The following is a 25836-nucleotide window of genomic DNA, read 5'->3' as shown; positions in this document are numbered from 1 at the left end:
ATTTGGAACAAAAGAACATTTCCACAGAAAAGAAAATCATGGACTTGGAGAATAGACTTGTGGTTGCTGAGGGGGAGGGAGTGGGATGGATGGGGAGCTTGGGGTTAACAGATGCACTCTTGCCTTTGGAATGGATTAGCAGTGAGATCCTGCTGTGTAGCACTGGGAACTGTGTCTAGTCATTTATGATGGAGCATGATAATGAGAGAAAAAAGAATGTATACATGTATTTGTAACTGGGTCACCATGCTGTACAGTAGGAAAAAAATAATGTATTGAGGAAATAATAAATAAAAATGTATTTCAAAAAAATAAAGGAAATTCTGACATATGGTACACCATGGATGGACCTGGAGGGCATTATGCTAAGTGAAATAAGCCAGTCACAGAAGGATAAACACTTCATCGTATCAGATGTGGAACCTTAAAACAAGAAAATAAAGTCAAACTCATAGAAACAGAGGACAGAAAGTGGTTGCCAGGAGCTGGAGGGTGGAGGAAACGAGGGGCTTGGTAAGAAGGTACAAATTTTCAGCTCTAAGATAAAGTCTGAGGGTCTCATGTGTAATATGGTGGCCACCGTTGCTAACACTGCCTTGTTTAATGAAATCAGCTCCCCGGATGGCTGCCTGGCTCTGAGTTGGTAAAGGAGTCGAGCATTTTCTGGTGTTACTCTCGAGATGGGAGATGGGGAAGGCCAACCACTGCTGGTTCTGTGATGATTTAATGGGGCCGTTTGGGGGAAGCCATGGGAAGCAGCAGAGGCATCCTCTCTTGGGGGCTCAAAAAACTGATTTTATGGCTGGGGAATCCGCCCTCTGCTTTGCTTGTTTAATAGAGTACATAACACCTTAATTTTTTCCAGCTTTACTGATGTATAAATGACAGACACAATTAGACGTGTACAATGTGCTGATTTGATTTCTCGTGAAAGGATTCCCCCCATTGAGTTATTTAACATGTCCATCATCTCAAATATTTGTGTGTGCGTGCGTGTGTGTGCACACGTGCAGGGCGACAAGGCAAAAGCCTCTCTCTCTCCCCGTCCCTGCTTCCTCTGTGCCCTTGGAAGGTCCCTGGGACTGGATGCTGCCTAAACTTCCACTTCCAGTCCTCTGGAAAGGGGAGAATTTGATCTCATTACTCCCTGCTTAAGACTTTTCAGCGGGGTCCCATTTCTCACAGGGTAGAAACAGACTGACATGGCCTGTGGGACTTGGATGGTTTGGCCCCATCACCTCTTGGGCCATCTCCAACCCTGCTGGCCAGCCTCTGGCCCTCTCACTGTGCCCATTCACCTCCTACTTGACCTTCAGGTCTCAGTTGTAGGGCACTTGCTCAGAGAAGACTTTCCCAGTTCCTGCCTGATTGCACATGTTCCTCTAAGGATACCTGGCTTAGCCGCACACTCATTTTTTTTTTTTTGGCAGTGCCTGCGACCTGTGGAAGTTCCCAGGCCTGGGATTGAACCCGTGCCACAGCTGTCATCAGAGCCACAGCAGTGGCAATGCTGGGTCCTTAACCTGCCGAGCCACCAGGGAACTCCTACACACTGATTAGGTTATTTGAGTAATTTCTATCTTCCTCAAACACCGCAGCCTGACACGGGCAGAGGCTCTGGCTGTGCATCATGATTAATCAAATCCATCTCACCTGGCTTCATTAGTCCAGGTCCTTTTATGACTCAGATGTCCTCCAAGGGGCATGAAGCCTAAACAATAAAAGCTACCTGCCTAGGTGTTTTCTAGGAACTTAGAGTCAGCTGCATCTAGTTGAAGCTGAGCTGATTAAGGCTGGATAGGACCACCGACCCTCCAACTAGGCATTCGTGGGTGTCCTTTTGGCCTCGCAGAGGATGGAAAATTCTACCCTCAGATCTGGCAGAGGCCAGCAGTCTACTTTCACCTGTGCCGGAGGACGATTCCTGCACCTTTTGCCAATCGCCTTTTTCCACGCTCCCCCCTCCGCCCTGTTGCGCCTCACTCTGCCCTGCTGCTTTCTTTGTTATCCCATGAGCACTCCAGCCCCCTTGCCTGGGGGAGGCGGGGCTGAGGTTTGGTTCTCACCCTCTCTTTGTTTGGCCGCATCGCCAGTGCGCCTTCTCTGCTGCTGAACCTCGGCCACGTCGCTGCTAGAGCTCAGCTTGCTGCACATTGTCGGGCAGAAGGAACCTGGTTTGGTGACACCCTCACTGACTCGTGACTCCCAGGTAAGCGATGTAGCTACGTGTTCCTTATTGAAGGAGTGGGCTACCTACTGCTTCTTCCCCAGCCCACTGACCTCTAATTTGCCCCAACCCCTTCTTCTAATAACCACCCAAACTGAATAAAAACTAAAACTGAACCAGAAAACCTTCTTTTGAGCACCCACTGGAAGCAAAACGAGACCATTTACGTTAGAGCTTTTGCTTTGCGGAGCAGAATCTCTAACACGTACGCCTACCATTTCTTCCTTCAAAGGGGTGGTGTACAAATACTCTCAAGTGTGCCGTCTGTGCAAGAGTACAAAAGGGGCTGCCTGTATTAACTTGCCAAAGGTCAGGCAGGGAGGGGTGACAACCAGAGCTGCCCTGCTACATGAGGCAGGGTGGGTCTTCAGGCTCAAGTCTTCCCCTGGCACCTGGGCTGCGCACAAGGTCGGCCAGGCCCCGAGCTCTTTCCTGGGTCTTTGATCTGTGGTCAGACCACCGCTTGGGCTCCTCTCCCAGTAAAGAAACACTTGTAGTCAGTAAATCAAAGTGACTAGCTTCCAGCATCACCCACTAATCCATCAGTGATGTGAACATGCATCTCTTGGTAAGAAGTTGTTCCGATTTGCCCAAGATCAAGGAAACCCCTCGCAGCCCTAAATGGGTATTATGTAAATCTTCAAATCTGTGGGACTGAGATAGAAATGGAAAAGACCAAAGGCAGCACAGGGGTTAAGAGGATCGCTTTGACCCACTAAAGTATGAAACTCTTAAATAAAAATTCAAAAATACAAGCCTTGCGGTCAGATGGTCAACTGAATCGTATCTGCTAGTAGCTAACTAAACTCGGGGGGATGTGAAGAGGATTAGAGAGAATGCAGTGGAGGCAGGCGATGCCCTGCACGTAACAGGAGGGGCAGTTTCCATCGTTAGGCAAGTTACGACTGTCTGCGTTCTGGTGAAAACCCTTTTTCCATCAAGTATGTAACTTAAACGTGGTGGGGGGGCAGGCTCAAGTGAGGCGGGCCAAGAGGAGAAGCATGGGGGCGAGCTTTCCCAGCTCTTGACAAAACTCCCTTGAAAATCTCTTCTCAAGTAGATGGGAGCAAAATGCGGCAGTAAGCCTGAGGTGCTTGCTAGAGAAAGCTGCCGGTGGACGGCACCAAACTGCTGCAGCGGGCTGAAGATGACGAGTAGGAAAGAGAAAAGGGGTCCAGGACTCCCTGGAGGTTTGCCTCCAGCTAACACTGGGAACTTAAAACACATTTGCTGCTTTCTCTTCATCCCTTTAAGCTTCGAACGCAAATTATCTAAGTACATAAGATTTCAACGCATGAAGATTTTTAAATCTTCAGGTCTCCTGCTTTCCAAGTTCTTAATTATCTGCCAGACCTCAATCCACCTCTTTTCCCCTCGGGATATCCCATCGAATCGGATTCCCTCCTCATTAATTCCTCACAATGGCCAAATCTGAGCTGGTATCTTCCTCAAGATCTTTAGGAGCCTTGCCATGAACAAAGTCATAAAACCTGTGGCTAAAGAGCTGTTAACAAACGCTCCTTCACCAACAGCTTGGAATTCACTTTATTCGCTAACTTGAACACAATTACCACCTACTGAATTACCACCTCCCAACACTGTGACATAGGAGGAAGGTTGCGAGCGGCCCTATTTAAGATTGCATTTTCTGTCTTGTTAAAAGCCGTCATCTCTTGGAGCGCTTTGCCGGAGCGCGTCACCTTCGATCTCCCCCACATCTGTGTCACCTTCACGAAAGTCGATCAGCAGTTTAGGAGCAGTTTGGGCTCAAATCCCAGGCTGAATTTAGCAGCTGCTTGTCCTTGAGTAAATTAGCGCCTCTAGGCTCAGTTTTCTCACCCATAAACTGGGCCAGCAGCACTCACTCCCAAGGAGTGAGAAGAATGAGGAGGAATGACTGCAGCGGAAGGACTTGGGCGCCCACATCCCGCTACCCCCACCACTCCCTCCCCTCACAGCCACGAGGCTCTGGGCCCTGGGAAAGTGCCGTTTTGCACCCGGGTGACACCTAGATCCCAGTGTGAGTCAATGAGAGATGGGAGGACACAAGTGACTTTTCACTCTCCGAAGTGCTTTCTTTTGAAGAAAAGGGCTCCTAGATACTCATGTGTAAAGCTGTCAGAAATAAAGTGCTTTTCCGTAGCATATGAAGAGAACAGGATTTCAACTGCAGGAAAAAAGCAGTTAGATTATTTTCCTACAAAAATACTCATCTGTAATAAAGTCATCTTTTACTGAAAGCATTAAGTAACCACTCCCTTCCTCACAAAAAACAAAACCAACACCAACCTGTGCTTAAACAGGCTAGCCAGCTAAATTGGAAAGCATAAAACTGATGGAAAAACTAGATTACATTCTAGTCTCATTATCAAGATCAGATGTCAGGCTACTTCACCATAATTACCTGCTTAAAAATTTAGTAATGCTTCTGCATGAATCTCAAAACTAAGGACACTTATCAACCATTCAGAGTTTTTTTTTTTTTTCATGAAAGAACGCTTTATGCCCTGTCTCCATTTCAACACAACAGCTTAAGTGTGAGAGCCATGGATGGGATTAAAATTATCCAAATCCTCTAATCAACGGCATTATTAGAGACAATGAAAGGGCGAAGAGAATCCTTATGTAATTCAACTGTAAATTTGAACAGCTTCAGTTACATTATTTTTGGAGTTGAAATATCACAGTGATATACAGCCAACAGAAAAAAGATGAAAACCATTTTTCTAGTAGATCAGATAACCCTAAGGGCTATTTATAATTGCTAAAACAAATTATGCTCCAAATCAAAGACTTGCAGAATAGTAAATAAAATTCCCAAAGAGTATGTCTACCTATGGCGCTAAGTTATCATCAGATCAAGTTGACCCTCAAGTAAAAAGGGAAATACTTAACTCATTATTCATTTTAATAAAAACAACTGACAACTGAGGAAAAATAAATGCTTATTAATGAGAAAATGGAGAAAAACTACTTTTAAAAAAAGAAACTTGTATTCTTTGCAAATAACCATATTTAGGTTCTAACTGAAGCCTGTTTATCATATAGGTTAAATTGTAAAAAAAAAAAAAAAAAAATCTTATAACCTAAAAATAATTGTGAACTAATTTGGTCAGTCTGAGTGTCTTGCAATGAAAGATGTGAGAAGATGAAAAAGGAAGTTATAATACGGCTTCTGTCCCCATGGGGGATACAATCTAATGCAGGACACTCCTTCTCTGGCTCAAGTCATTTAGTTTTGAATGACTTGAGAAAGCATCTTTCCACAAAGCCTCCCTAAGGGGCAGCTCTGTACTGGTATGTGGGGAACTGTACTTCCAAGTTAAAACACACAAAAGCAACAGTTAAGAAAAGCGTGGTTTGGTAACTAAGAGCTCTCTTTGCATGGTTTTGTAACCTAACAAACTTCAAGAAAATAACTTTGCCTGGCCTTATTTCTAGAAGAATTATATAAAAGGAAGTTCAAAGGGAGAACTGCAATGCCTTTACAATAAATAAGATAGGGAAAGGTATATTTTTAATTCCTAATGTTTACAAAGAGAGCTCCGTTATAGACTAAAGGTGCATTTCCAGAGTGTTTTATTTCTCACAACATCCCCCATGACCCTGGTGTCCCTAACTGCCTTTGTGCTGTTCCCATGATGTGCAAGGCTGTCCTGATGGGCCCAGGGGCACTAGCCTCAGAAAGGCTGGTAGAAACAGCGTTCAGTGACTACGACTGGGTTTTCTAACACTGAGATGCAGTTCAGATGGAGAAAACCCACCTTCAGGCAGTCGATACAGATTTGTTGCGCACATGCTCTGCTCTCTGACAGAATGCAGTCCTTTCCCATCCACCCCAAGCCTAGCTGCTGTGGGCAGTCAGTCTGAATGGACTCCAGCCACGCAAAGGCTACCCCCCTCCTTGCCCCCCAACAGAGAAGATGTAAACCTGAGGGAGGCGATGCACGTGCGGGCCGTTGTCTGCCCTCTGGGGAGAGACCTGCCGAATTGGCACTTCTCTTTCAAGCAGATCACATATGAGATACACCTGTTTTTATCTGCCTTCAATAATGTACGATATATCCATTTTTGCCTTGGTTGCAGGATAGATGGTTTTAAAAGCTCCTAAAAACCCAACAGTGTTGACATTCATATAATGGGGCCGTCCTTTATATTGATTCTTTTTCCTTACCTCAACATCCTTCTTCAGTTTTTCCAGGAATACCTTTTTGTTGTTGTCATCAATATAAATCTTCTGACCCTCGTTAATGAAATCATTATCCTTTAAAGTTGGCAGTTCTTTGGCCTGAAAAGAATGAGAAAGAAACTTGACTAAAATCTTGAAAGTCATGTACAGCTTCCAATCCTGGAGGTTACATTTCCACCCCCTGGGAAGCTGAGGTTGCCCTGTTCACTGCAGGGGCCTTACCCAAGGCAACATGTGAGGTAGCCTGAGGGCCGCAAGGGGGCACTAGTGAGCTATGACCGCTGGAAGCATTCCCACTAGGAATGGAGGGTCCGACATACTCCATATCATGAGGCTTCTGTGATAAAGATTTCACGGTTTTCATAGGAATGAACCTGACTGCTTTCTTAGATTCATTTTCTAACAAGAAGTCTTCTGAGTATAGCATTCGTATTCTTGGAATTCTTTATCAGGAACCCTCGATTTTACTGCAGATACAACCCAACTGCCCCCCGCCCCCATCACACACACTCTTTTGGGGTAGCCTTTGCTGTACTCAGGTTACAAATAACACGTCATCTTGCTCAGGAAAGCACCATCCGTAATCATATCTCATCTCTGAGTCAGGAGAATGTGCAGCTAGAAGTCTGCCCTTTGAAACCTTCCTGCACACCACTCCAAGAAGGAAGTGGTCTTCACCTGGACAGCAGCAAAGGAAAATGTCTTTTAGCATGAAGCATATTAAGATGAGAGGTCTTACCCTTTAAAATAAAACGGTAGTGAACTGGCAACTAAACTGTACTTACACTGGCCAACACAAAGTAATGAGCGACTAGCAAAATTGGGTCATATGCCAAAAAAAAAAAAAAAAAAAAAAAAAAAATTGGTTTGTACTGCAGTATGTAGGACAAGAAAGGCAAATAGCTTTAAAATAGGGTGGGAGTTCCTGTCGTGGCGCAGTGGTTAACGAATCCGACTAGGAACCATGAGGTTGCGGGTTTGGTCCCTGCCCTTGCTCAGTGGGTTAACGATCCGGCGTTGCCGTGAGCTGTGGTGTAGGTCACAGATGAAGCTCAGATCCCACGTGGCTGTGGCTGTGGCGTAGGCCGGCATCTACAGCTCCAATCTGCCTACGAGCCTGGGAACCTCCATATGCTGAGGGAACAGCCCTAGAAAAGGCAAAAGGAAAATAAAATAGGGTTGGATTAGTGCCTTAGCACAGTAGGCTTCGCGTCAGTTTCATAAAATAGTGTGGATTATTCTATTTAACTTTGAAGTGCAACCTGCATTCTGGGAGTTATAACCACTCCTGCTTATTTCTTCTCAGTTGAAAGGAACTCAGTATATTGCTTTTCTGAGTACACTCACGAAAGCCTCCCTTCCACAAGTGCGAGCTAGATGGGGAAATAATCCGAGGAAAGAACACATGCTCCTTTCTGGTCTTCACACTGCCACCCTCCTTATTCAGATAAAAGAACTCACTGAGAACATCTACTGAGCGCCTTTCAAATGCCTGAGCTTTTTCTTCCTGTTCTATAAAGTACACACTCGCATCTAGCTGTACAAACAGGTATACTCAATCCTAAATGAGTAGCTTTGCTGCTCATTGTAACTTACAGAAAATTTGCAGTTTTGTGGTTTGTTTTTGAATTTGATACAACTACTGCCAAAACAGTTATCCTTAACAAAGCAAGTATAGCAAAGCTTAGAAAACTAAAGATTTCATTCGATAAGCAGTTACTGAATGCCTGTCAAGTATAGGAAGGAAAATGTAAACAGGTCATCCTTTGTATCCTAAAGGAATCTAATCCTGCAGAGTAAGAAAACAGGGCAGTGCGAGTTTGTAAAGCACACAGTTTCGTACTGTTCTTTGAGGGGAGACTGATCTACTTTCAAGTACTTTTATGCTGAATCAGAGTCTAAGGAAATGAAATGCAGTGCCGTCCTTCACAAAAATTAAGGGGCCTGGTAGACCAACTCCCTGAATTTGTCATCAATCATTGAAAAGTGTAAACTGTGAAAGAAAACCCTGAATGTGAAGACAGCATGTTAATGGGAAATGTTTGAGTCAATCACCTAGACCCTACGTGTTCTTTTGGAACTGGAACACGATGAAATTTCACAGTGAATGAAATGCAAGGGTCTTGGAGGGCAGTGAGAAGCTAAGCATTGCCAAAGATACCAAACTGGGTGCTTTAGAAAGGGCTGAAGCCAGATCCTTCGTCTCTTTCTTTTTAAATTATAGTTGATTTACAATGTTCTGTCAATTTCTGCTGTATGGCAGTGACCCACCAGTTGATATATATTCCATTGTGTATATGTACCACATCATCTTAATCCGTTCACTTGGCAATGAACATTTAGGTTGTTTCCATGTCTTGGCTATTGTGCATAGTGCTGCTGTGAACACGGGGTGGGCGGGGGCATGTATCTTTTTCATTGAAAATTTTGTCCAGATATATGCCCAGGAATGGGATTGCTGGATCACTGGCAGGTTTTTTTTTGTTTTTTCGTCTTTTTTAGGACTGCACTCACGGCATATAGAGGTTCCCAGGCTAGGGGTTAAATCAGAGCTATAGCTGCTGGCCTACACCACAGCCACAGCAATATGGGATCCAAGCTGTGTCTTCGACATACACCACAGCTCACAGCAACTCCAGATCCTTAATCCACTGAGTGAGGCCAGGGATCGAACCTGTGTCCTCATAGATACTAGTCAGTCATTTCCGCTGAGCCATGATGGGAACTCCTATATGGTAGTTCTATATTTAGTTTTCTGAGGTACCTCCATACTGTTTTCCATAGTGATTGTACCAATTTACATTCTCACCAGCAGCATAGGAGGGTTTCTTTTTCTCCACACCCTCTCCAGTATTTGTTATTTGTAGACCTACTAATGATGGCCATTCTGACTGGTGTGGGGTGGTATCTCTGTAGTTTCAATTTGCATTTCTCTAATAACCAGTGATGTTGAGCATTTTTCCATGTACCTGTTGTCCATCCATATGCCTTCTTTGGAAAAATATCTGTTAATGTCTTCTGCCTATTTTTCAATTGGGTTGTTTTGGTTTTTTTCCTCGTAGTTGTAAGAGTTGTTTGTATATTTTGGAGATTAAGTCCTTGTCGGTTGCATCTGTTGAAACTATTTGCTCCCATTCCATACGTTGTCTTTTCTTTCTCTTTTTTTTTAAATGGTTTCCTTTACTGTCAAAAGCCTTTAAGTTTGATTAGGTCCCACTGGCTTATTTTTATTTCTATTGCTTTGGGAGACTGACCTAAGAAAACATTTATATGGTTGATGTCAGAGAATGTTTTGCCAACAATGTTCTCTTCTAGGAGTTTTATGGTGTCTTGTCTTATGTTTAAGTCTTTAAGCCATTTTGAGTTTATTTTTGTGCATGGTGTGAGGGTGTGTTCTGGTTTCACTGATTTACATGCAGCTGTCCAGTTTTCCCAGGACCACTTCCTGAAGAGACTGTCTTTTTCCCATTTTATATTCTTGCCTCCTTGGTCAAAGATTAATTAACCATAGGTGCTGGGTTTATTTCTGGGTTCTCTATTCTGTTCTGTTAAGTTGTATGTCTGTGTACCAGTACCACACTGTTTTGATGACTGTAGTTTTGTACTATTGTCCGAAGTCTGGGAGAGGTATGCCTCCTGCTTGGTTTTTGTTCCTCAGGATTGCTTTGGCAATTCTGGGTCTTTTATGATTCCATATAAATTTTGGGGTTGTTTGTTGTGGTTCTGTGAAAAATGTCATGGATAATTTGATAGCGATCACATTGAATCTGTAGTTTGCTTTGGGTAGTATGGCCATTTTAATGATATTAATTCTTCCAATTCAGGAGCACGGAGTATCTTTCCATTTCTTTGAATCTTCTTTAATTTCCTTAATTAACGTCTTATAGGTATTTAATTTTGGGGGGTGCGATTTTAAAAGATACTATATTTTTATATTCCTTTTCTAATATTTCATTGTTAGTCTACAGAAACGCAACTGATTTCTAAATGTTCATCTTGTATCCAGCTATCTTGCTGAATTCATTGATCAGTTGTCGTTTTTGTGTGGAGTCCTTTGGGTTTTCTGTGTATATATCATGTTATCTGTAGAGTGACAGTGTTACCTCTTCTCTTCCAATTTGGATACCTTTTATTTCTTCTGTTTGTCTGATTGCTGTGGGCTAGGACTTCCCATACTATGTTGATTAAAAGTGGTGGGAGTGGACATCCTTGTCTTACTCCAGATTTCAGTGGGAAGGCTTTCAGCTTTTCTCCATTGAGTATTATATTGGCAGTGGGTTTGTCATAAATGGTTTTGATTATGTTAAGGTATGATCCCTCTATACCCACTTTGGTAAGATTTTTTATCACGACTGGATATTGGATTTTGTCAAATGCTTTTTCTGCATCTATTGACTTTTTTTTTTTTTTAATCTATTTCTTGGGCCGCTCCCATGGCACATGGAGGTTCCCAGGCTAGGGGTCGAATCGGAGCTGTAGCCACCAGCCTACGCCAGAGCCACAGCAACGTGGGATCCAAGCCGCATCTGCAACCTACACCACAACTCACGGCAACACCGGATCGTTAACCCGCAACCTCATGGTTCCTAGTCGGATTCATTAACCACTGTTCCACGAGAGGAACTCCTTTTTCTGCATCTATTGAAATGATCGCGTGGTTTTTGACATTTATTGATGTGGTGTGTGTCACTGATTTGCACATGTTGAACCATCCTTTGAACTTGGGATGAGTCCCACTTGGGTGTGCATATGATCTTTTTTATGTGTTGCTGGATTCAGTTGGCTAAAATTTTGTTAAGAATCTTTTCATCTATATTGATCAAAGATTTGGGCCTTTAATTTTCTTTTTTTGGTAGTATCTGTCTAGTTTTGGTATTGGGGTGATGTTGGCTTCATAGAACGTCTTTAGGATTATTCCTTCTTCAACCCTTAAGAAAAGTTTATGCAGGATGTACTGGTATAGTTCTTCTTTGTATGTTTGGTAGAGTTTGCCTGTAAAGCCATCTGGTCCTGGACTTCTGTGTAGGGAGTATTTTTATTACATACTTAATTTCATTTCTAGTGATTGGTCTGTTCAATCTATTTCTTCTTGATTTAGTTTTGGCAGGCTGTATGTCTCTAGAAAGTTGTCCATTTCTTCCAGGCTGCCAAATTTGTTGACATATGACTGTTTATAGTATGCTTAAGTTTTTTTGTATTTTTGCAGTATCCATTGAGACGTCTCCTTTTTTCATTTATTTTGTTTGAGTTCTTTCTCTCCTCTTCTTGGCAAGTCTGGTCAGAGGTTTGTCAATTTTGTTCACCCTTTCAAAGAAACAGCTCTTGGTTTTACTGATTTTTTTTTTTAATCGTCTTTTGAAGCTCTATTTTATTGATTTCCTCTCTGATCTTTATGATTTCCTTCCTTCTGCTGACTTTAGGTTTTATTTGTTACTAATTTTCTAATTCTTTTAGGTGCTGGGTTAAGTTGTCGATTCGAGATTTTTCTTCTTTTTTGAGGAAGGCCTGTATCACTGTAACTTCCCTCTACAAACTGCTTTTGCAGCATACCACAGATTTTGAATAGTTGTGTTTTCATTGTCATTTGTCTTGAGGTATTTTTTAATTTCCCTTTTGATTTTCTCATTGACCCATTGTTTTTTTAGTTGTATAGTCACCATGTGCTGTTTTTTCTCATTTCTTTTCCTGTGGTTGATTTCTAGTTTCATGTCATTGTGGTCAGAGAGGATACTTGAAATATGCTCTTAAATTTGTTGAGATTAGTTTTGTGCCCCAGTATGTGGTCAGTCCTTGAGAATGTCCCATGTGCACTTGAAAAGAATGTAAAGTCTGATTTTTTTGGATGTAATGTCCTTAATATATCAATTTAAGTCTAACTTTTCTATTGCATCATTAAGGATTCCTGTTGCCTTAATGATTTTCAGTCTAGAGGATCGGTCCATTGATATGAAAAGTCTCCTACTATTATTGTATTCCCATCAATTTCTCCTTTTATTTTATGTCTGTTAGTATTTGTTGTATGTGTCTGTATGCTCCTATACTAGGGACATATATATTGATGACTATAATATCCTCTTCTTGAACTGATCCTTTTATCATTAAGTAGTATCCTTCTTTGTCTTTATGGCCTTTATTTTAAAAAGTCTGTTTGTCTGGAGTTCCCATTGTGGCTCAGTGGTTAACGAATCTGACTAGGAACCATGAGGTTGCGGGTTCGGTCCCTGCCCTTGCTCAGTGAGTTAACGATCCAGCGTTGCCGTGAGCCGTGGTGTAGGTTGCAGATGCGGCTCGGATCCCGCGTTGCTGTGGCTCTGGCATAGGCCGGCGACTACAGCTCTGATTGGACCCCTAGCCTGGGAACCTCCATATGCCGAGGGAGTGGCCCAAGAAATGGCAAAAAGACAAAAAAAAAAAAAAAAAAAAAGTCTATTTGTCTGATATGAGTATTGCAACTCCTGCTTTCCTGTCTTTTCAGTTCTCATTAAGTATCTTTTTCCATCCCCTTACTTGCAATTTATATGTGTTCTTTGCCCTAAGGTGAGTCTTTTGTAGGCAGCATATTGTAGGCTTTTGTTTTTTTATCCAGTCTGTCAGTATGTCTTTTGACTGGAGCATTTAGTCCATTGACATTTAAAGCAATTATTGATAAATACCTATTCATTGCCATTTTAAACCCTGTCTTCCAGTTGATTCTATGTTTCTCCTTTTTTCCTCTTTTTTTGCTTGGATGTTTTCCTTTTATTTTATGCTTGTGTCCTCTTCTTTTGTTTTTGTGACTGTCTTGTTTGGTTTTGATTTCTGTTGCTGTGTTTTTCAAGTATGTTAACCCCTTCTTATATCTGCTTGCTTTAGCCGATAGTCACATAGCTTCAAACACATTCTTAAAAAAAAGTCTAGATTTTCTTACCTTTCTTCCCCACATTTTATGATTCTGATGTCCTTTTTTAACATCTTCATGTTTATCCTTTTGCTATTCCTTGTGTTTATCGTTGGTTTTACAATAGTTTTCCCCCCCTTTAGATCTGTATAGTGGTTTATTTAAGTGATTATATTCCAATTGTGATTTCCTCCATCCGATTTCTTCTTTATTAAGAGGAGCCTTTTCAGTATTTCTTTTAGAATGGGTTTGGTACTGCTGTACTCTTTCAGTGTTTGTTTTTTTGGAGAAATTCTTTATTTCTCTTTCTATTTTAAACGATATTCTTACTGGGTAGAGTGTTCTAGGCTGAAAATTTTCCCTTTTAGAACTTTGAATATTTCTTGCCACTCCCTTCTGGCCTGTAGTGTTTCTCTAGAGAAATCAGCTGACAGCCTTATGGGGGTTCCCTTATAATTAACACTTTGTTTTTCTCTTGCTGCCTTTAGAATCCTCTCTAGCTTTTGTCTTGGTGTGGGCCTGTTTGGGTTCAACTTGTTTGGGGCCCTCTGTGTTTCCTGTATCTTAATACCTGTTTCCTTTAGATTTGGAAAGTTTTCAGCCACAATTTCTTCAAATATATTTTCAATCCCCTTTTTTAAATTCTCCTTCTGTAATCCCTACTAAGTGTAGGTTGGCCCACTTTATTTTATTCCATAGGTCTCTCATATTGCTTTCATATTTTTTCATTTGGTTTTCTGTCTGCTGTCCTGACTGGGAGATTCCCATTATTCTATCTTCCAGGTCACTAATTTGTTCCTCTGCATCATTCTGCTCTCCAGTGCCTTTAACTCAGCTTGTGTCTCTGCAATGAATTTTCTAATTTTTCTGGCTCTTCCTTATATTTTCTAGTTCATTTCTAAAGTAATCAGCATATCTGCTCTTAATTCCTTCAGTATTTTCACTGTCTCCTTTTGTGAACTCAGTATCTGTCAGACTGTAGAGATCTATTTCATTGTTTGCTCCTTCAGAGGAATTCTCTTGTTCTTTTATCTGGGAATGGTTCCTGAGCTTCTCCATTTTACATATATTTTTTCTTATTTTGTGAGTTTAAGAGAAAACCACCATTGTAGTCTTGGAGGGCTGTTTATATGCAAGAGTGCCCCTGAGTATTTTGTGAGGGCTTACCATTTATTTTTGGCATGAGGGTCTCTTTCCTCAGTGTGAGTAGGCTCTTATCCCCTTGATAGGGTGCTGCACATGCTTCCAGGGAAATGGAGTCAATGGGCAGGGCTAGTAGCCAGTGCTTGGTTGCTGGGCCCTTGGCAGTGGCAAGGACCCATGGGAAGGCAGTACAGGCCTCTCCTAGTTGGAGGGCCCTGGGAAGTGGCGGTGACCCTCAGGCAGGTGTAGGCAACACTGGATTGTTTGGCAGTGGCAGCAGCAGAGTGTGTGCATTCCCAGGGGAGTGACAGCAACAACAGGTGGAGCTTGGTTGCACCTGTGTCCTCTGTGCTGACTTCTGAGGTGACTGGGGCTGTAGGTAGTACCTGTTCATGGATCCCTCATGGTGGCGGGCTGTGCCCACCTCTGGAATCTGAGATGACTGAGTTTGCCCCTGCTGCCTATAGACTGCACAAGAGACACCCCGTTGTGCTTAGCCCATGCAGGAGGCACCGCATCACCCACAGCCCGCTCTCTGAGAGTCTGCACTTGCACAGAGAAAGACATTTTCATGGCAGTCCTCCCCTCCTCCTCCTGCCCCTCCCCAACAATGGCTCCTTGCTTCACCTGTGGGCCCAAACCTCCTCCCAGGTTCCTTGGCTGTGGCACACTGCTCCCTAGCCCCTCAGGCTATCTCCACTCAGCCAACCCTGGGCCTCTTCCTAGAACTGACCTCCAGAGCCTGCATCTCAGTGCCCCAGCCACCTTCCAGACATCTCAGGCTGTGGTGTCCCGGAAGGTGGTACCAGTGGTCTGCGTGGCTCGCTCTCTGCTTTGCCCTCCTCAGTCCAGCTGCCGTAGTTATTCTCTGAGGCTTTGAGGTCCCTCCAGTTTGGCTGATCTCCCTGTTGGCCAGGTGGCTTCCCAGGGTGTGGGTTCCTTTCCTCTTTCACAGCTCCCTCTCAGGAGGGCTAGTCCTGTCCTGATTTCTTTCTTTCTTTTGTTCTGCCTGGTTATGTGGAGGGTTTTCTTGCCCTTTTTGGAGGTTTAAGGTCTTTTGCCAGCATTCAGTACAAATCGTTCTACATGCAGATGGGGTTTTTGATGTATTTGTGATGTGTTAGGGAGAAGTTGAATGCCACATCTTATTCCTCTGCCTCCTGCTCCTGAAGCCAGATCCACACACACACACACACACACACACACACACACACACACACACACACAGGAAATGAAGGCCAGTGACTCTCCAAATGACAAGCTGACATCTGTCTAGGGGAGTGTGGTGTGGTGGGTGGGGGCATTAAAGATTAAGATCAGCCTAAACTCTGCAGCTCGTTTTTCTATGTCTAAATAAAGAAGGGGAGAGAGATTTTTGTTTATGTGTGAGCAGGAGAAACCTGAAAGCAGGGATGGCAGGCTACAGGCAAGGTGGCTGTGAATGTCACCCAATCCATGCTGGTGATACCTGTCGCATTAATGAAGATGAATGCAATTTCAGAGGCACCCCAGCAGAATTACCTCCTGTGACAGGGAGAGTATAATCCTACCTCATAAAACTCCGGACACTCTGTACTACATTACTAGGCTTGTGAATTTCACAGGCAGTAGGGATGTATTTAGATTGGATCAAGTTCAAAAAAGGGCAACCAGATTGGTTAAAAGACTTAAGGGCTTATTGAAAGGCTCAAGAGGTGTAGGCGGACCCTTAGGGCAGCTGTGAGGGGAACCCCACACTGGTCCATAAACAGCACCAACCCCTGCCTCTGCCCCCTTGCTTGTGTCAGCGGGATGGCAGGGTGCTTGGCAACACCAGGACTTTGAGGATCTGAATCCTGAGGGTCTAATCCTCCACCCACCCAAGAACTTCCATATGCCACAAGCACGGCCCTAAAAAGAAAAGAGAAAGACACCATTTGTTTTGAGGGAAGCTATTTCGCTATGAATTAAGGAGCATAATAAACTCTAGATCTAACACTACCCACACAAAGGTGGTCTGCAGAGCAGTGCAGAGTAATTGTGGGCAGCAGCAGATCCCACCCTTCGCTTTGCAACACTGGATTATCTACACTTAGGGGAGTTTTGAAAGCCTTGAAGTCACTGGGTCTGGTTCTTTTTTTTTTCTTTTTCGTTTTTTTAGGGCCATACCTGCGGCACATGGAGGTTCCCAGGCTAGAAGTCCAATCAGAGCTACAGCTGCTGGCCTTCGCCACAGCCACAGCAACGCCAGATCCGAGCCGCCTCTGTGACCTACACCACAGCTCACGGAAATGCTGATCCTTAACTCACCGAGTGAGGCTAGGGATCGAACCCGCAGCCTCATGGTTCCTAGTCAGATTCTTTCTGAAAGACATCAGCTCGGAAACACTTTTGAACTGGGGACTTGGAGGCCGGCAGTCAGCCAACTTTCCGAAGTGGTCATAGCTTAAGCTTTATTTACTCACTCTGAATTAAGTTCTCCTGGCCAGTTGCAAGTAGACTGAGAGCCTCCAAGTGTGATGAGGAATTGCATCACCTCACATGGTACTTGCTGGGAGGCAGCGCCAAGGGGGAACGAGGCATGGGAAGGGCTTTTCTTCCTACATCGCCCTCCCTGGGACTCACACGGGCGCCCAGGCCTTGGCAGGGGAAGTGAGGCTGTGGACCACCAAACTCAGCACCAAGGCTGGCACAGCCCAAGTCTAAGGAAGCAGTTCTACCGGGGTGGGCTGGACTCCAGTGGCAGTCATCTCCACTAATGTGGCATGTAAACGTACCAACGCGGCTAAAGGCATAAGCACAGGGACACCAGTCACCCTGCAAGCCAGCTTTCCTGCTTCTGTTGTGCAGATAAAGTCAGCAAAGTATCTTTCCTTGGCACTCCTGCCGGGTGATGCCAGACCCCAATCAGATTCGGTGCGACAGAGACTGGATTCAGGCCACCTGGGTTGTTTCTTAGCTCCCCCAGTTACTGTGTAACTTGGAGCAGGTTACTTAACCTTTCTGTGTCTTGGCCATCTTTAAAAGGGGACTGGCACCCAGCACCGCTGTGAGGACTCCACAAGTTCATATACCTAAGCAGCTTAGGGCCACGCTTGCCATGTGGAGAGTTACATCTAAATGTTTTTGTTGTTTGCTGGTCATGTTCTCAAGTATGGTGTGTATACTGAGAAAAGTTCATCACTAATCCAGAACGAGATTTTGTTTTTTAATTGGCATATTTAACACTGAGAATAGCTGGGATGTTGCGAACCCGCTGCTCAATCTGTCCAAGCCTCAGGTTCTTCAGCTACATAGTGGAAAATCAGTAATACCTATCCAGTAAGGTTAGCACGTGAATGAAATGACAGGAAACAAAGTTTTCGACAATGAGAACTCACTACAGAAGCACGCATCTCAGCTGCACATCGGTCATTTTTGACCATTACCGATACGGTCACATGGTACTTCCTACTATTGAAGAATATAGACTTGCCCCTCGTCTTCTATCCTTCCTGACTTTTTAAAACAAATAGGCTCGTTAAATTGGGGCTCTCAGTCATCTAAGCCATGCTTAAAACTGTCTGTGTTTTCAAGTTTAATCAGGCACCAGTGTCTCATGCGGCTTCTCTACATACTGCCTAAGTTTTCAAGATGCTTTTGCTGATTGCAACCGCCCCCCCACCCCCGCCAGCATACACAAGTGTAAGGTTATTTCATGTCACTGCCAGATAAGGTGCATTACAGGTGACAATGGCGTAAGCCCCTGCCTTGGCTGCTTTCCAAACCTTTTCTGTGAAGTCTCTTGGCCCAAAAGACCTCTGGTCACCGCCAAAGCTCTCCCTAGCTAGAAAACCTCACTGAAACCCAAATGAGAAAAAAACACTGCTTTATAATAAAAATTGGGTAAGTTAAATTTTTAGAGTAACAAAGTATCTGTATTTCATATTTGTTAATATGGAATTTAAGTAATACTTTTTTATGTATATGGCCAAAGACAAATATGCTTGTATCTTAATTTTTCATGGGTTTAGTTTTTCCTCAGTGAGTAGATGATAACCGTGGGTAATTTAATGAGTGTAATTTTGCTGACCTAACGTGGAAATTCACTAATTGAAATCTCAGAAAAACAATGAAAACTAGAGAGTAATAAGCTCCTTGGGAACATTTCACTTGCTATGAGCTGTAGAAGAAAACTTTCATTATAAACATGCCCTGCCCTCATTTTTGTAACTATACTATTGGACGAAGAGTTTTTGGTTTCTTTTATTAAAGCACAGCATTAGAAGCTCTAGTTCAGCAAGTCCATATTCTTCAACAGTAAGAAGCACACTATTAACAGTATCAGTCTTGGTCAAAGATGCTTTATGTGTAACTAAAACACGAATGGGCGGGAGAGTTGAACACACAGAACCGCGTCTGAGCTTAAAGATGAGCAGCATGCAGGCAGAATTCTAATGTAAGATGCATCTGAATATACTTATTCCCTAGGGTTCAATGAAAGCTATAAATGATCTCTAAGGACAGACCTGGCCAGGGGTTTGAGATTTTTAAAAGAGGAAAAAATTCAGAACTAAGAGCTACAAAGTCTAGAGCTTTCGTTTCAGAACTGTGCCTCTGTGGCCAGCTTAGCAAAGCCCCAGGTGTGAAGGCGGTGGCCAGAGAGAAACGACAGGACCTGGGAGAGCAAAGGAAGCACAGAGCCCTGCTGCTTCCCACTGCAGGAGCAGAAAAGAGATTTTAAAAAGCCAGGCATTAGAACCTTCCTTTTTCTCCTTTTTTTTTTTTTTTTTTTTTTTTTTTCTTTCCATTTTTGACCACCCCATGGCATATGGAGCTCCCAAGCCAAGGATCAGATCTGAGCCGCAGCTGCTGCTGGGCTGGGGATTGAACCTGGTTCCACTGCGCCACAGTGGGGGCTCCAGAACCTCCCTTCTGGTACAGGGATATTTAGCACTTTATAGCACTTTAAAATTTTAAATTACTAAAAATCCTGCACATTTTCTGAAAACAAAACCCCAAAAGATGCGTCCCAAAAGGATTTAAGTTATTCGTTTTCAAACAGAAAGTAACCTGATTGTAACATAACTGTTTCACTGGGTTTTGTGACTTGGTGTGTGATTGCTGTCATCTGCATGAAGTAATGCTAGACGTGTTAAGAGTTAGCAAAGCTAGAAATTATAGAGAACTCTTATTTTTAGTGTGATTAAAAATCAATTGGATAACATATTTTAAAATCACAAATATCTAAAATCTATTTATGGTTAAACTTCAAATAAAGAATTCAAACTAAATGTACTGGATTTTTATCATCATTCTACAGCTAAGCTATACAGAGATTCTATTAAATTGCCACTGACAGGAAAATAAAAAATACATGTACTTAAAATGCACAGAGCCAAAATTTATATAATACAGCGCCATGTTTTAATTTCTGCCTGGATAGAAACCTTAACAGGAAGATGGAATGACCTGTCGCATTGAGTGTTTAATGCAGTCAGGATTCTGGCACCAGAAGTTTTCACAGCATAGGATAATAAGACACAGTGTAGCACTCTGTGACGAAAGGACTTGTATTTTAGAAGGAAATGAATTTTTGTTCAATGTGCTCATTTGGCAACCTGTTTTTAAAAAGCTGAATTGTAAGCCTTGATGTCAAAGATTGCTGCCTGGTATCCCTTTGATGGACCATATTATGACACTCAGAGCTGCATATACAACATAAAAAAAATGTCCTAATTATTGCCTCATGTTAGGAGTCTGCTTATGTTCCTGATTTGTTATTCCAAGCTCACCTAAATGAAAATAAACTTGCAAAAAAAAAAAATAATAATAAGCCTCCTTTGACCAGAGCTTTCCAAAATAACTTCATAAAAATCTGAGTCAGAGGGGCTGAAGATAGACCCCAGAAACATTTCTGTAAGGGAGAGATTTCTTAGGTAACCCTTACACTAGAGCGCGGATAAAGATGATTTGATTAGCATCACATGTGTGGTATCAATTTTAGGGTAAGAAGAGATGTTAAAGATTTTATAATAAAATCAGTTCTGCATCTCAAAACATCCAAGCCACAAATTTGATACATGAAAGGCCAAATTAGTGAATATGGGTAAAGTTCAGACAGACGTATCAAAGATAACAGGTGTTTTCTCACAAAAAGTACATATAACAATCTAACAAAAGTGGAATGTCTGTACAAGTTCACAGCTTGGGACGTGGTCCAACACATCATTAATAACTAGTAATTTCCACGATGAGAATGTTTACATTTGTGACCAGCATCTGGACAGGGAAGTCGTATTTTTTACTTTGAACCTCTGTGTCTATGTGTAAATGTAGAAAGAGAATATCCCTCGGCATACTTGCACAAACAGCGCTGCAACTAAGAAGCACAAAACTCAAGAAGCCGTTTCCTAATTCTACAGTGTAGAACCGCTAGGGCTGGTGGACCCCAGCTGTTGGTTATTTATTTCCCCTAAAAGCTTATATTGAAGAAAGTGAAAGTTACTCCTTTTCTAATACTCTCAGACTTCACAGAATGGCCCTTTGAGAGACACCACCACCAGCTGTAACATGACAGTTAGTTTATGTGTGAGCCCTACACATAGATTTCACATCCATCTGACTGGAAGAGCCTGTGGCACGGATGTCGATGGGGATAATTTAAGAAATGTCGAAGTCTGAAAATGCAAAAAGTTTGCTAAATCCCGTAGTTTCCGGTTTTAGACGAATCTGGTAAACATCCTATCTGTTTTAATAACTGTACACCTGCAGCGGGTTGGCTTAAATACAAGGCACATACTGTGTTTTAGAGGTTGCGTCTCCATTCCAACTCTTTCTGGAGCCAAGTGAATACCTATCAGCTTAAAAAAACTGCCATCTCTAATAGCACTGCTCCACGTGTGCCTGGGATAATCTGAGTCGAGTTGACTCCGGCAAAGTGAGGGTTTCTACACCACCAGGAGCCTGACTGGCCTGAGCACTCTAGTGCTGTCATCTGGGAGATGTCATCTCTCTCACATGCCACTCCGACCAAATTCCAAACTTAGAAAATCCCACTTCCCAGAATAACCCTCATTATTTACATTACAGGGTTCTTAAGGCTTTGCTGAGACATCTGCAGAGGGATTTAACAGCTCGGAACATTTTTTCCATTAATAACAGCAGTCATCTTAACCCATACCTAGAACAGACAGGATTTTAGCGACTGTTAAACCTGCCGAAGTTCACCTCTGCAGGAGGGAAAGCTTCATCTGCAACAAGAGACTCCTGCAAACCTTAAAGCATGAGCCTCAAGCATACAATGAAATCCTTTAATTTTGCAAATGAGGACAAAGCGGAATGACTTCTCCCCAGACTTCCACTGATGCCAGAGCAGGGGCTGAGACTCGGGATTTGCTAAGGCTCCGTTGGGTGCCTTTCCCCTCCAAACCCCCATTTGTGAGACATCTCTGGGCCAGGAGGCAGATGGCCCTGCTTCTGCCCCAATTGGAACTTCCCCCTGCACTCTGGGCGCCGGGACAGGTGTGCCTAAGACTGGCTGCTAAGGGAAGTGATTCACTTCCATCTGGAGAGAGAAGACCTTTTGCAGAAGGTTAAAAAGCACTAGCTGACTTTAGGGCCTAAAATCCTTGACAGTCTCCCTTTAATCACCCACTGACAACAGAAAAGGAAGCACTCTTTAATGGACAGCAAAGAAAGAGTTCCAGAAGGATGCACTGCTGTTTTTGTACCCTACTCCCTGAGCCTGCCATCTCGATTACCTTGCCTTTAATTCCACCCAAAGAACCAAGTGGAGGTAGGTATTAATGACAACTGGTTACAACTGAAAGATCACAGAAGAAATGCTGAAACTGGTTTAGGAAAGCATTTTTGGATGTGAGACTATTAACGATGAATTTTCTTGAACCTTCAGTCAATAATAGGTAAAATGTCAGATGGTGACGGTCGCTTAATTGCTACTGCAATTCACAAGTCCTAAGAATTGACCAGGAGGCTTTTTGTAGCCCATTATCAAAGTGTCAACACTGATTATTGCCAATATAGTTAAACAAATGCCAATTGCAGGGCAGCTGTTTTCTTTCAAATGGGTTCCAGGGAGAAGGTTATATGTTAAAAGGAATCTTCTTGTTGTGACCCTGTGACTCCATTACACAGGCTTTACTTTACCTAATAAAACCAGACATGGGTTTTGAGAAGAACTGTGCAGAATGAGGAACAAAATCTGTGTAAATCCCCAGGACTCCCTCTCTCAAGATATGGGCTTTTTTTTTTTTTTTTTTTTTTTTTAAGAGTCAGGTCAAATCCCCCAGAAATCAAGTGAGTCCAGTTATGTTTTCTTTTACTTGCCTGGATTCCCTGCTGAGTCGCTTGCTTGCTGGCAGCATGCTAAGACTGTCATTTGTAAAAAGTGGTCCGCTCAGCTATAATTACTAATTTGATGTCACACTGGAATTGCAGCGCAGCTGTGAAAAGATGGACCACCAGGGAGATTCGCATTTCTGTCTCATTTAGAGGGGGCTGAACTGCTGGAGCCATGAATGGAAGATGCCCTTCCATTAATAAAGGAAAGAATTAAAGAATAAAACAAGTCATAGCAGCTGTCAGAATTTGACAACGGTTTAAAAAAAAGCACTGTTCTGCTTTTTAAAAAAAATTCAAGACATCTGTACATGCGTGTTCTGATACTTGTTGCCACGAAAGCGATTCCTTTATTGTAAGAATATAACTTCTTTATTTTCTTCAGTTCCATCTTCATTATTATGCTAATGCAAATCGCACTAATTACGTGTCAAGCTCAAACTGAAAAGATGGGATTTGTCTGCGCCTATATCATGAAATATGTGAAATGACAGTTTTAAAACTTGTCATCAACAAGTGAAAAGTGTGGGAAATTGAAACAGCTATAATGACGCACATGAAAGAAAAACGAAGAATTACTAATTAAGCCACGTCAAGGGAGATACTCTATGAAAAATTGTTCAGTGCAATTTTATAACCATGGTGTAGAGAATATGGTTATACAGTGATGGCAACGAAAATATTCTGGCAAACCATTTGGTTTCATTTAGAAAAGGCAAAAATGCAGAAAATATTTTCAGCCTTCTCCAAGGGTTTTGTAACCAGAGGGAACAGTGATTGTTTTGATAACATTTATGGTTGTATTTGTGAAGACAAAGAAGATGATGCTTTTTGGCAGAGTCAAAAATAATAACTGATTGTGGAGAGAAAACCTGAAGTCTGACAGAAAAAGGAAAGCAAAGACTTTTTTTTTTTTTTTAAGAATTTAAAAACCGGGGGTTTTAAGAGTTCCGCTCCATTAATACATTTCATTTATTTTTATGTACTACAGTTTAGTAACTGTTGCCTTGGTTGTTGCTAGATGACAAACAAACTAGAACAGAGACACGACGTCCTGTTGTCATCAAGGCAGGCACTGTCCCCGTGGGTCACCAGCTCTAATTACGTGTACATCCCACATCTCTAAGCTCCCCGACCTCCTGCCTGCCCCGGTGAGCACCTGTCACCTTAGAAAGGCAGGCGGATGACCTCCTGGAAGAAAAGCTATCAGGAAGTCCAAGCCCAGAAATAAAAAGCACTCAATTCTTCCTCGGGCTCTTGTGTAGACACTTTGAATGGTTTACACTACAGTAAGCTACAGTGACACAGACTGTATTTACAGAAATACCTAAACGCCTCAAATGGAGGAGATACGAATTGGCTGGTGTGCCAACATAGAATGAGGCCAGTTTATTTCGCCACTTTTTAACTTTTAAATCCAGACTCCATGAACTTGCCTTAGTACCCTGTGTAACCCCCAAACAATGTTTTTGTCAGTGAAACACTGTAGTGAAATGCTTCCTCATTCAACTTCATGATTCATGGGGTTAATATGATTTTTTGACAAAAAGTCTTTTTAAAAAAAAAAAAAAAAAAAAGGCAGTACCATACAGTGAAGAGAAGTGTGAGCTCTGGGCTGGAACCCCTGGCTGTGTCGCGTCATGACTGTGGGACAAGGTCTGAGAACTTGGTTCACACAAAGGAAGTGATACCAGCACCCACATCAAGGGGCTGGTCAGGGCAGTTGGCACGGGCCCGGCTCGGGTCGGGCATGGCCACCTTTCCAAGTCCCGGGACACTGAGACAAACACCACCACCTCCCAGGTAGTATTTCGCCTCTGCCCCCAGGTGCGATGCAGCGTGGGAACTGAGGCTTCTGGGTCTTGAATCTGCCACACGCGAGGAAGGGCAATCGGACCCTGACCCCAAAGGGGCTCCCATCCGGTTTCTCTGCGCCCCCCTCTGAGGGAGAGGATTTGAGGAACAATCTGCACACATTCAGCGTATGATAGAAGCAGCCTCAGAAAAGTGGCTTTCTGCTAAAGTCTCATTTTCATGTCTTTTCACAGAAACCTGCCCCAGTAAAGGGCTAAATGTCTCTGGTGGGGGGCGGGGTGGAACCGTGGTGAATGCCAGCAGCTCCTGGAAAGCACGAGGGCCCAGAGGCAGCAAGAGGAGGGACAGGTTGCTAACCGACTGCTCTGCTCCTGATGAAGAGACGGCACAGCCACGTCAGCTACCGTGGTCTCCTTCATTTGTGTCCTTGCTCAGGATGCGGCGTGCCACCGCGCTCACCCCACTGGCTGCAACTGTCTGTCTGGGCACTGGTTCCCGCCAGAGCAGAGCAAGCCCCTGGGGGTGGGACCTGAAGAAATGGAAATGAAGGGGTGGGGGGAGCTGCTGTAGTCACGAGAGACTTGGGCACAAAGTAAAAATGGAGTGACCATGCCCAGCGGTGGCTGGCATCGTGTCCACGCTCTTGGGCTGGGGCTGGCTGCTTCTGACGCTAGTCTGTTTCTTTTAACAGCCCAGGAGAAAATCCCGCTGCTACTCAGCCTCTGAGTTTCTCATGGACTAAAACTTAAGACACTTGCTTGAGTCTCTGGCACCTGGAAGAAATGTTTACATAGCAACGTGGAAGTCGACAGCTTATCGTCTTCTGCTGCTTTTGGTCAAAGCTGGTGCCTTCGAGGTGATTTACAGGGGGGTTGGCCGTGTGAAAATTTGCTCCCCGGGGCACAGTCCAAAACTCAAACTGTGAGAGAAGGAGCCACCCTCCCCTCTTCTGTGCCTCACTTCTTAACCTGCTGCCACCTGGGTTTCTGCTCTCCTCACCATCACTGACGAGGTGGTGGGGGACGGCCCTGCTGATAGAGCCAATGGGTAATTCTCAGTCCTCATCCCACCTGCCCGCACAGGCGCCCGGGACCTGGGAAAGTGCTCTTCCTCCAGTCCCTGGGATGCCTCTGGAGTGCAAGTTTCACGAAGTGGGGCGCTGGACACAGAGGCATTTCTCATCCTGCTTGGCAGCATGCTTGCTCATACTAGACGCTCAGTAAGTATGTGAACAAATGACCCAGGCTTTCCTCCTCACCGCCTGTC

The 25836-nt window shown here is 43.4% G+C and overlaps 1 protein-coding gene and 2 long non-coding RNA genes across 8 annotated transcripts in view; 2 read left to right on the top strand and 1 right to left on the bottom strand.

Annotated features, from left to right (window-relative positions):
* PIP4K2A (phosphatidylinositol-5-phosphate 4-kinase type 2 alpha) overlaps window positions 1–25836 on the bottom strand; it is a 184728-nt gene that overhangs the window by 7472 nt on the left and 151420 nt on the right. For all 6 annotated transcript variants that reach the window (XM_084978783.1, XM_013980257.3, NM_001195781.1 and 3 more), the window contains 1 exon segment: window positions 6402–6515. In XM_084978783.1, coding sequence (XP_084834909.1) covers window positions 6402–6515 — 114 coding nt within the window.
* Window positions 1–25836, top strand: part of LOC146399544 (uncharacterized) — a 345027-nt gene that overhangs the window by 237109 nt on the left and 82082 nt on the right. The gene's annotated exons all lie outside the window — the stretch shown is intronic.
* Window positions 1825–25789, top strand: LOC146399547 (uncharacterized). The gene is made up of 3 exons (XR_014818043.1): window positions 1825–2209; window positions 25262–25426; window positions 25653–25789. It is a non-coding gene; the product is annotated as an uncharacterized LOC146399547 (long non-coding RNA).

This window comes from Sus scrofa, chromosome 10, assembly GCF_054392235.1.
Source record: "Sus scrofa isolate SSC_HxYL_T2T_F1_AM1 chromosome 10, Sscrofa_HxYL_maternal_Yorkshire_Landrace_v2.0, whole genome shotgun sequence".
NCBI classification, from domain to species: domain Eukaryota; kingdom Metazoa; phylum Chordata; class Mammalia; order Artiodactyla; family Suidae; genus Sus; species Sus scrofa.
This window is presented reverse-complemented; position numbering and strand designations above follow the sequence as displayed.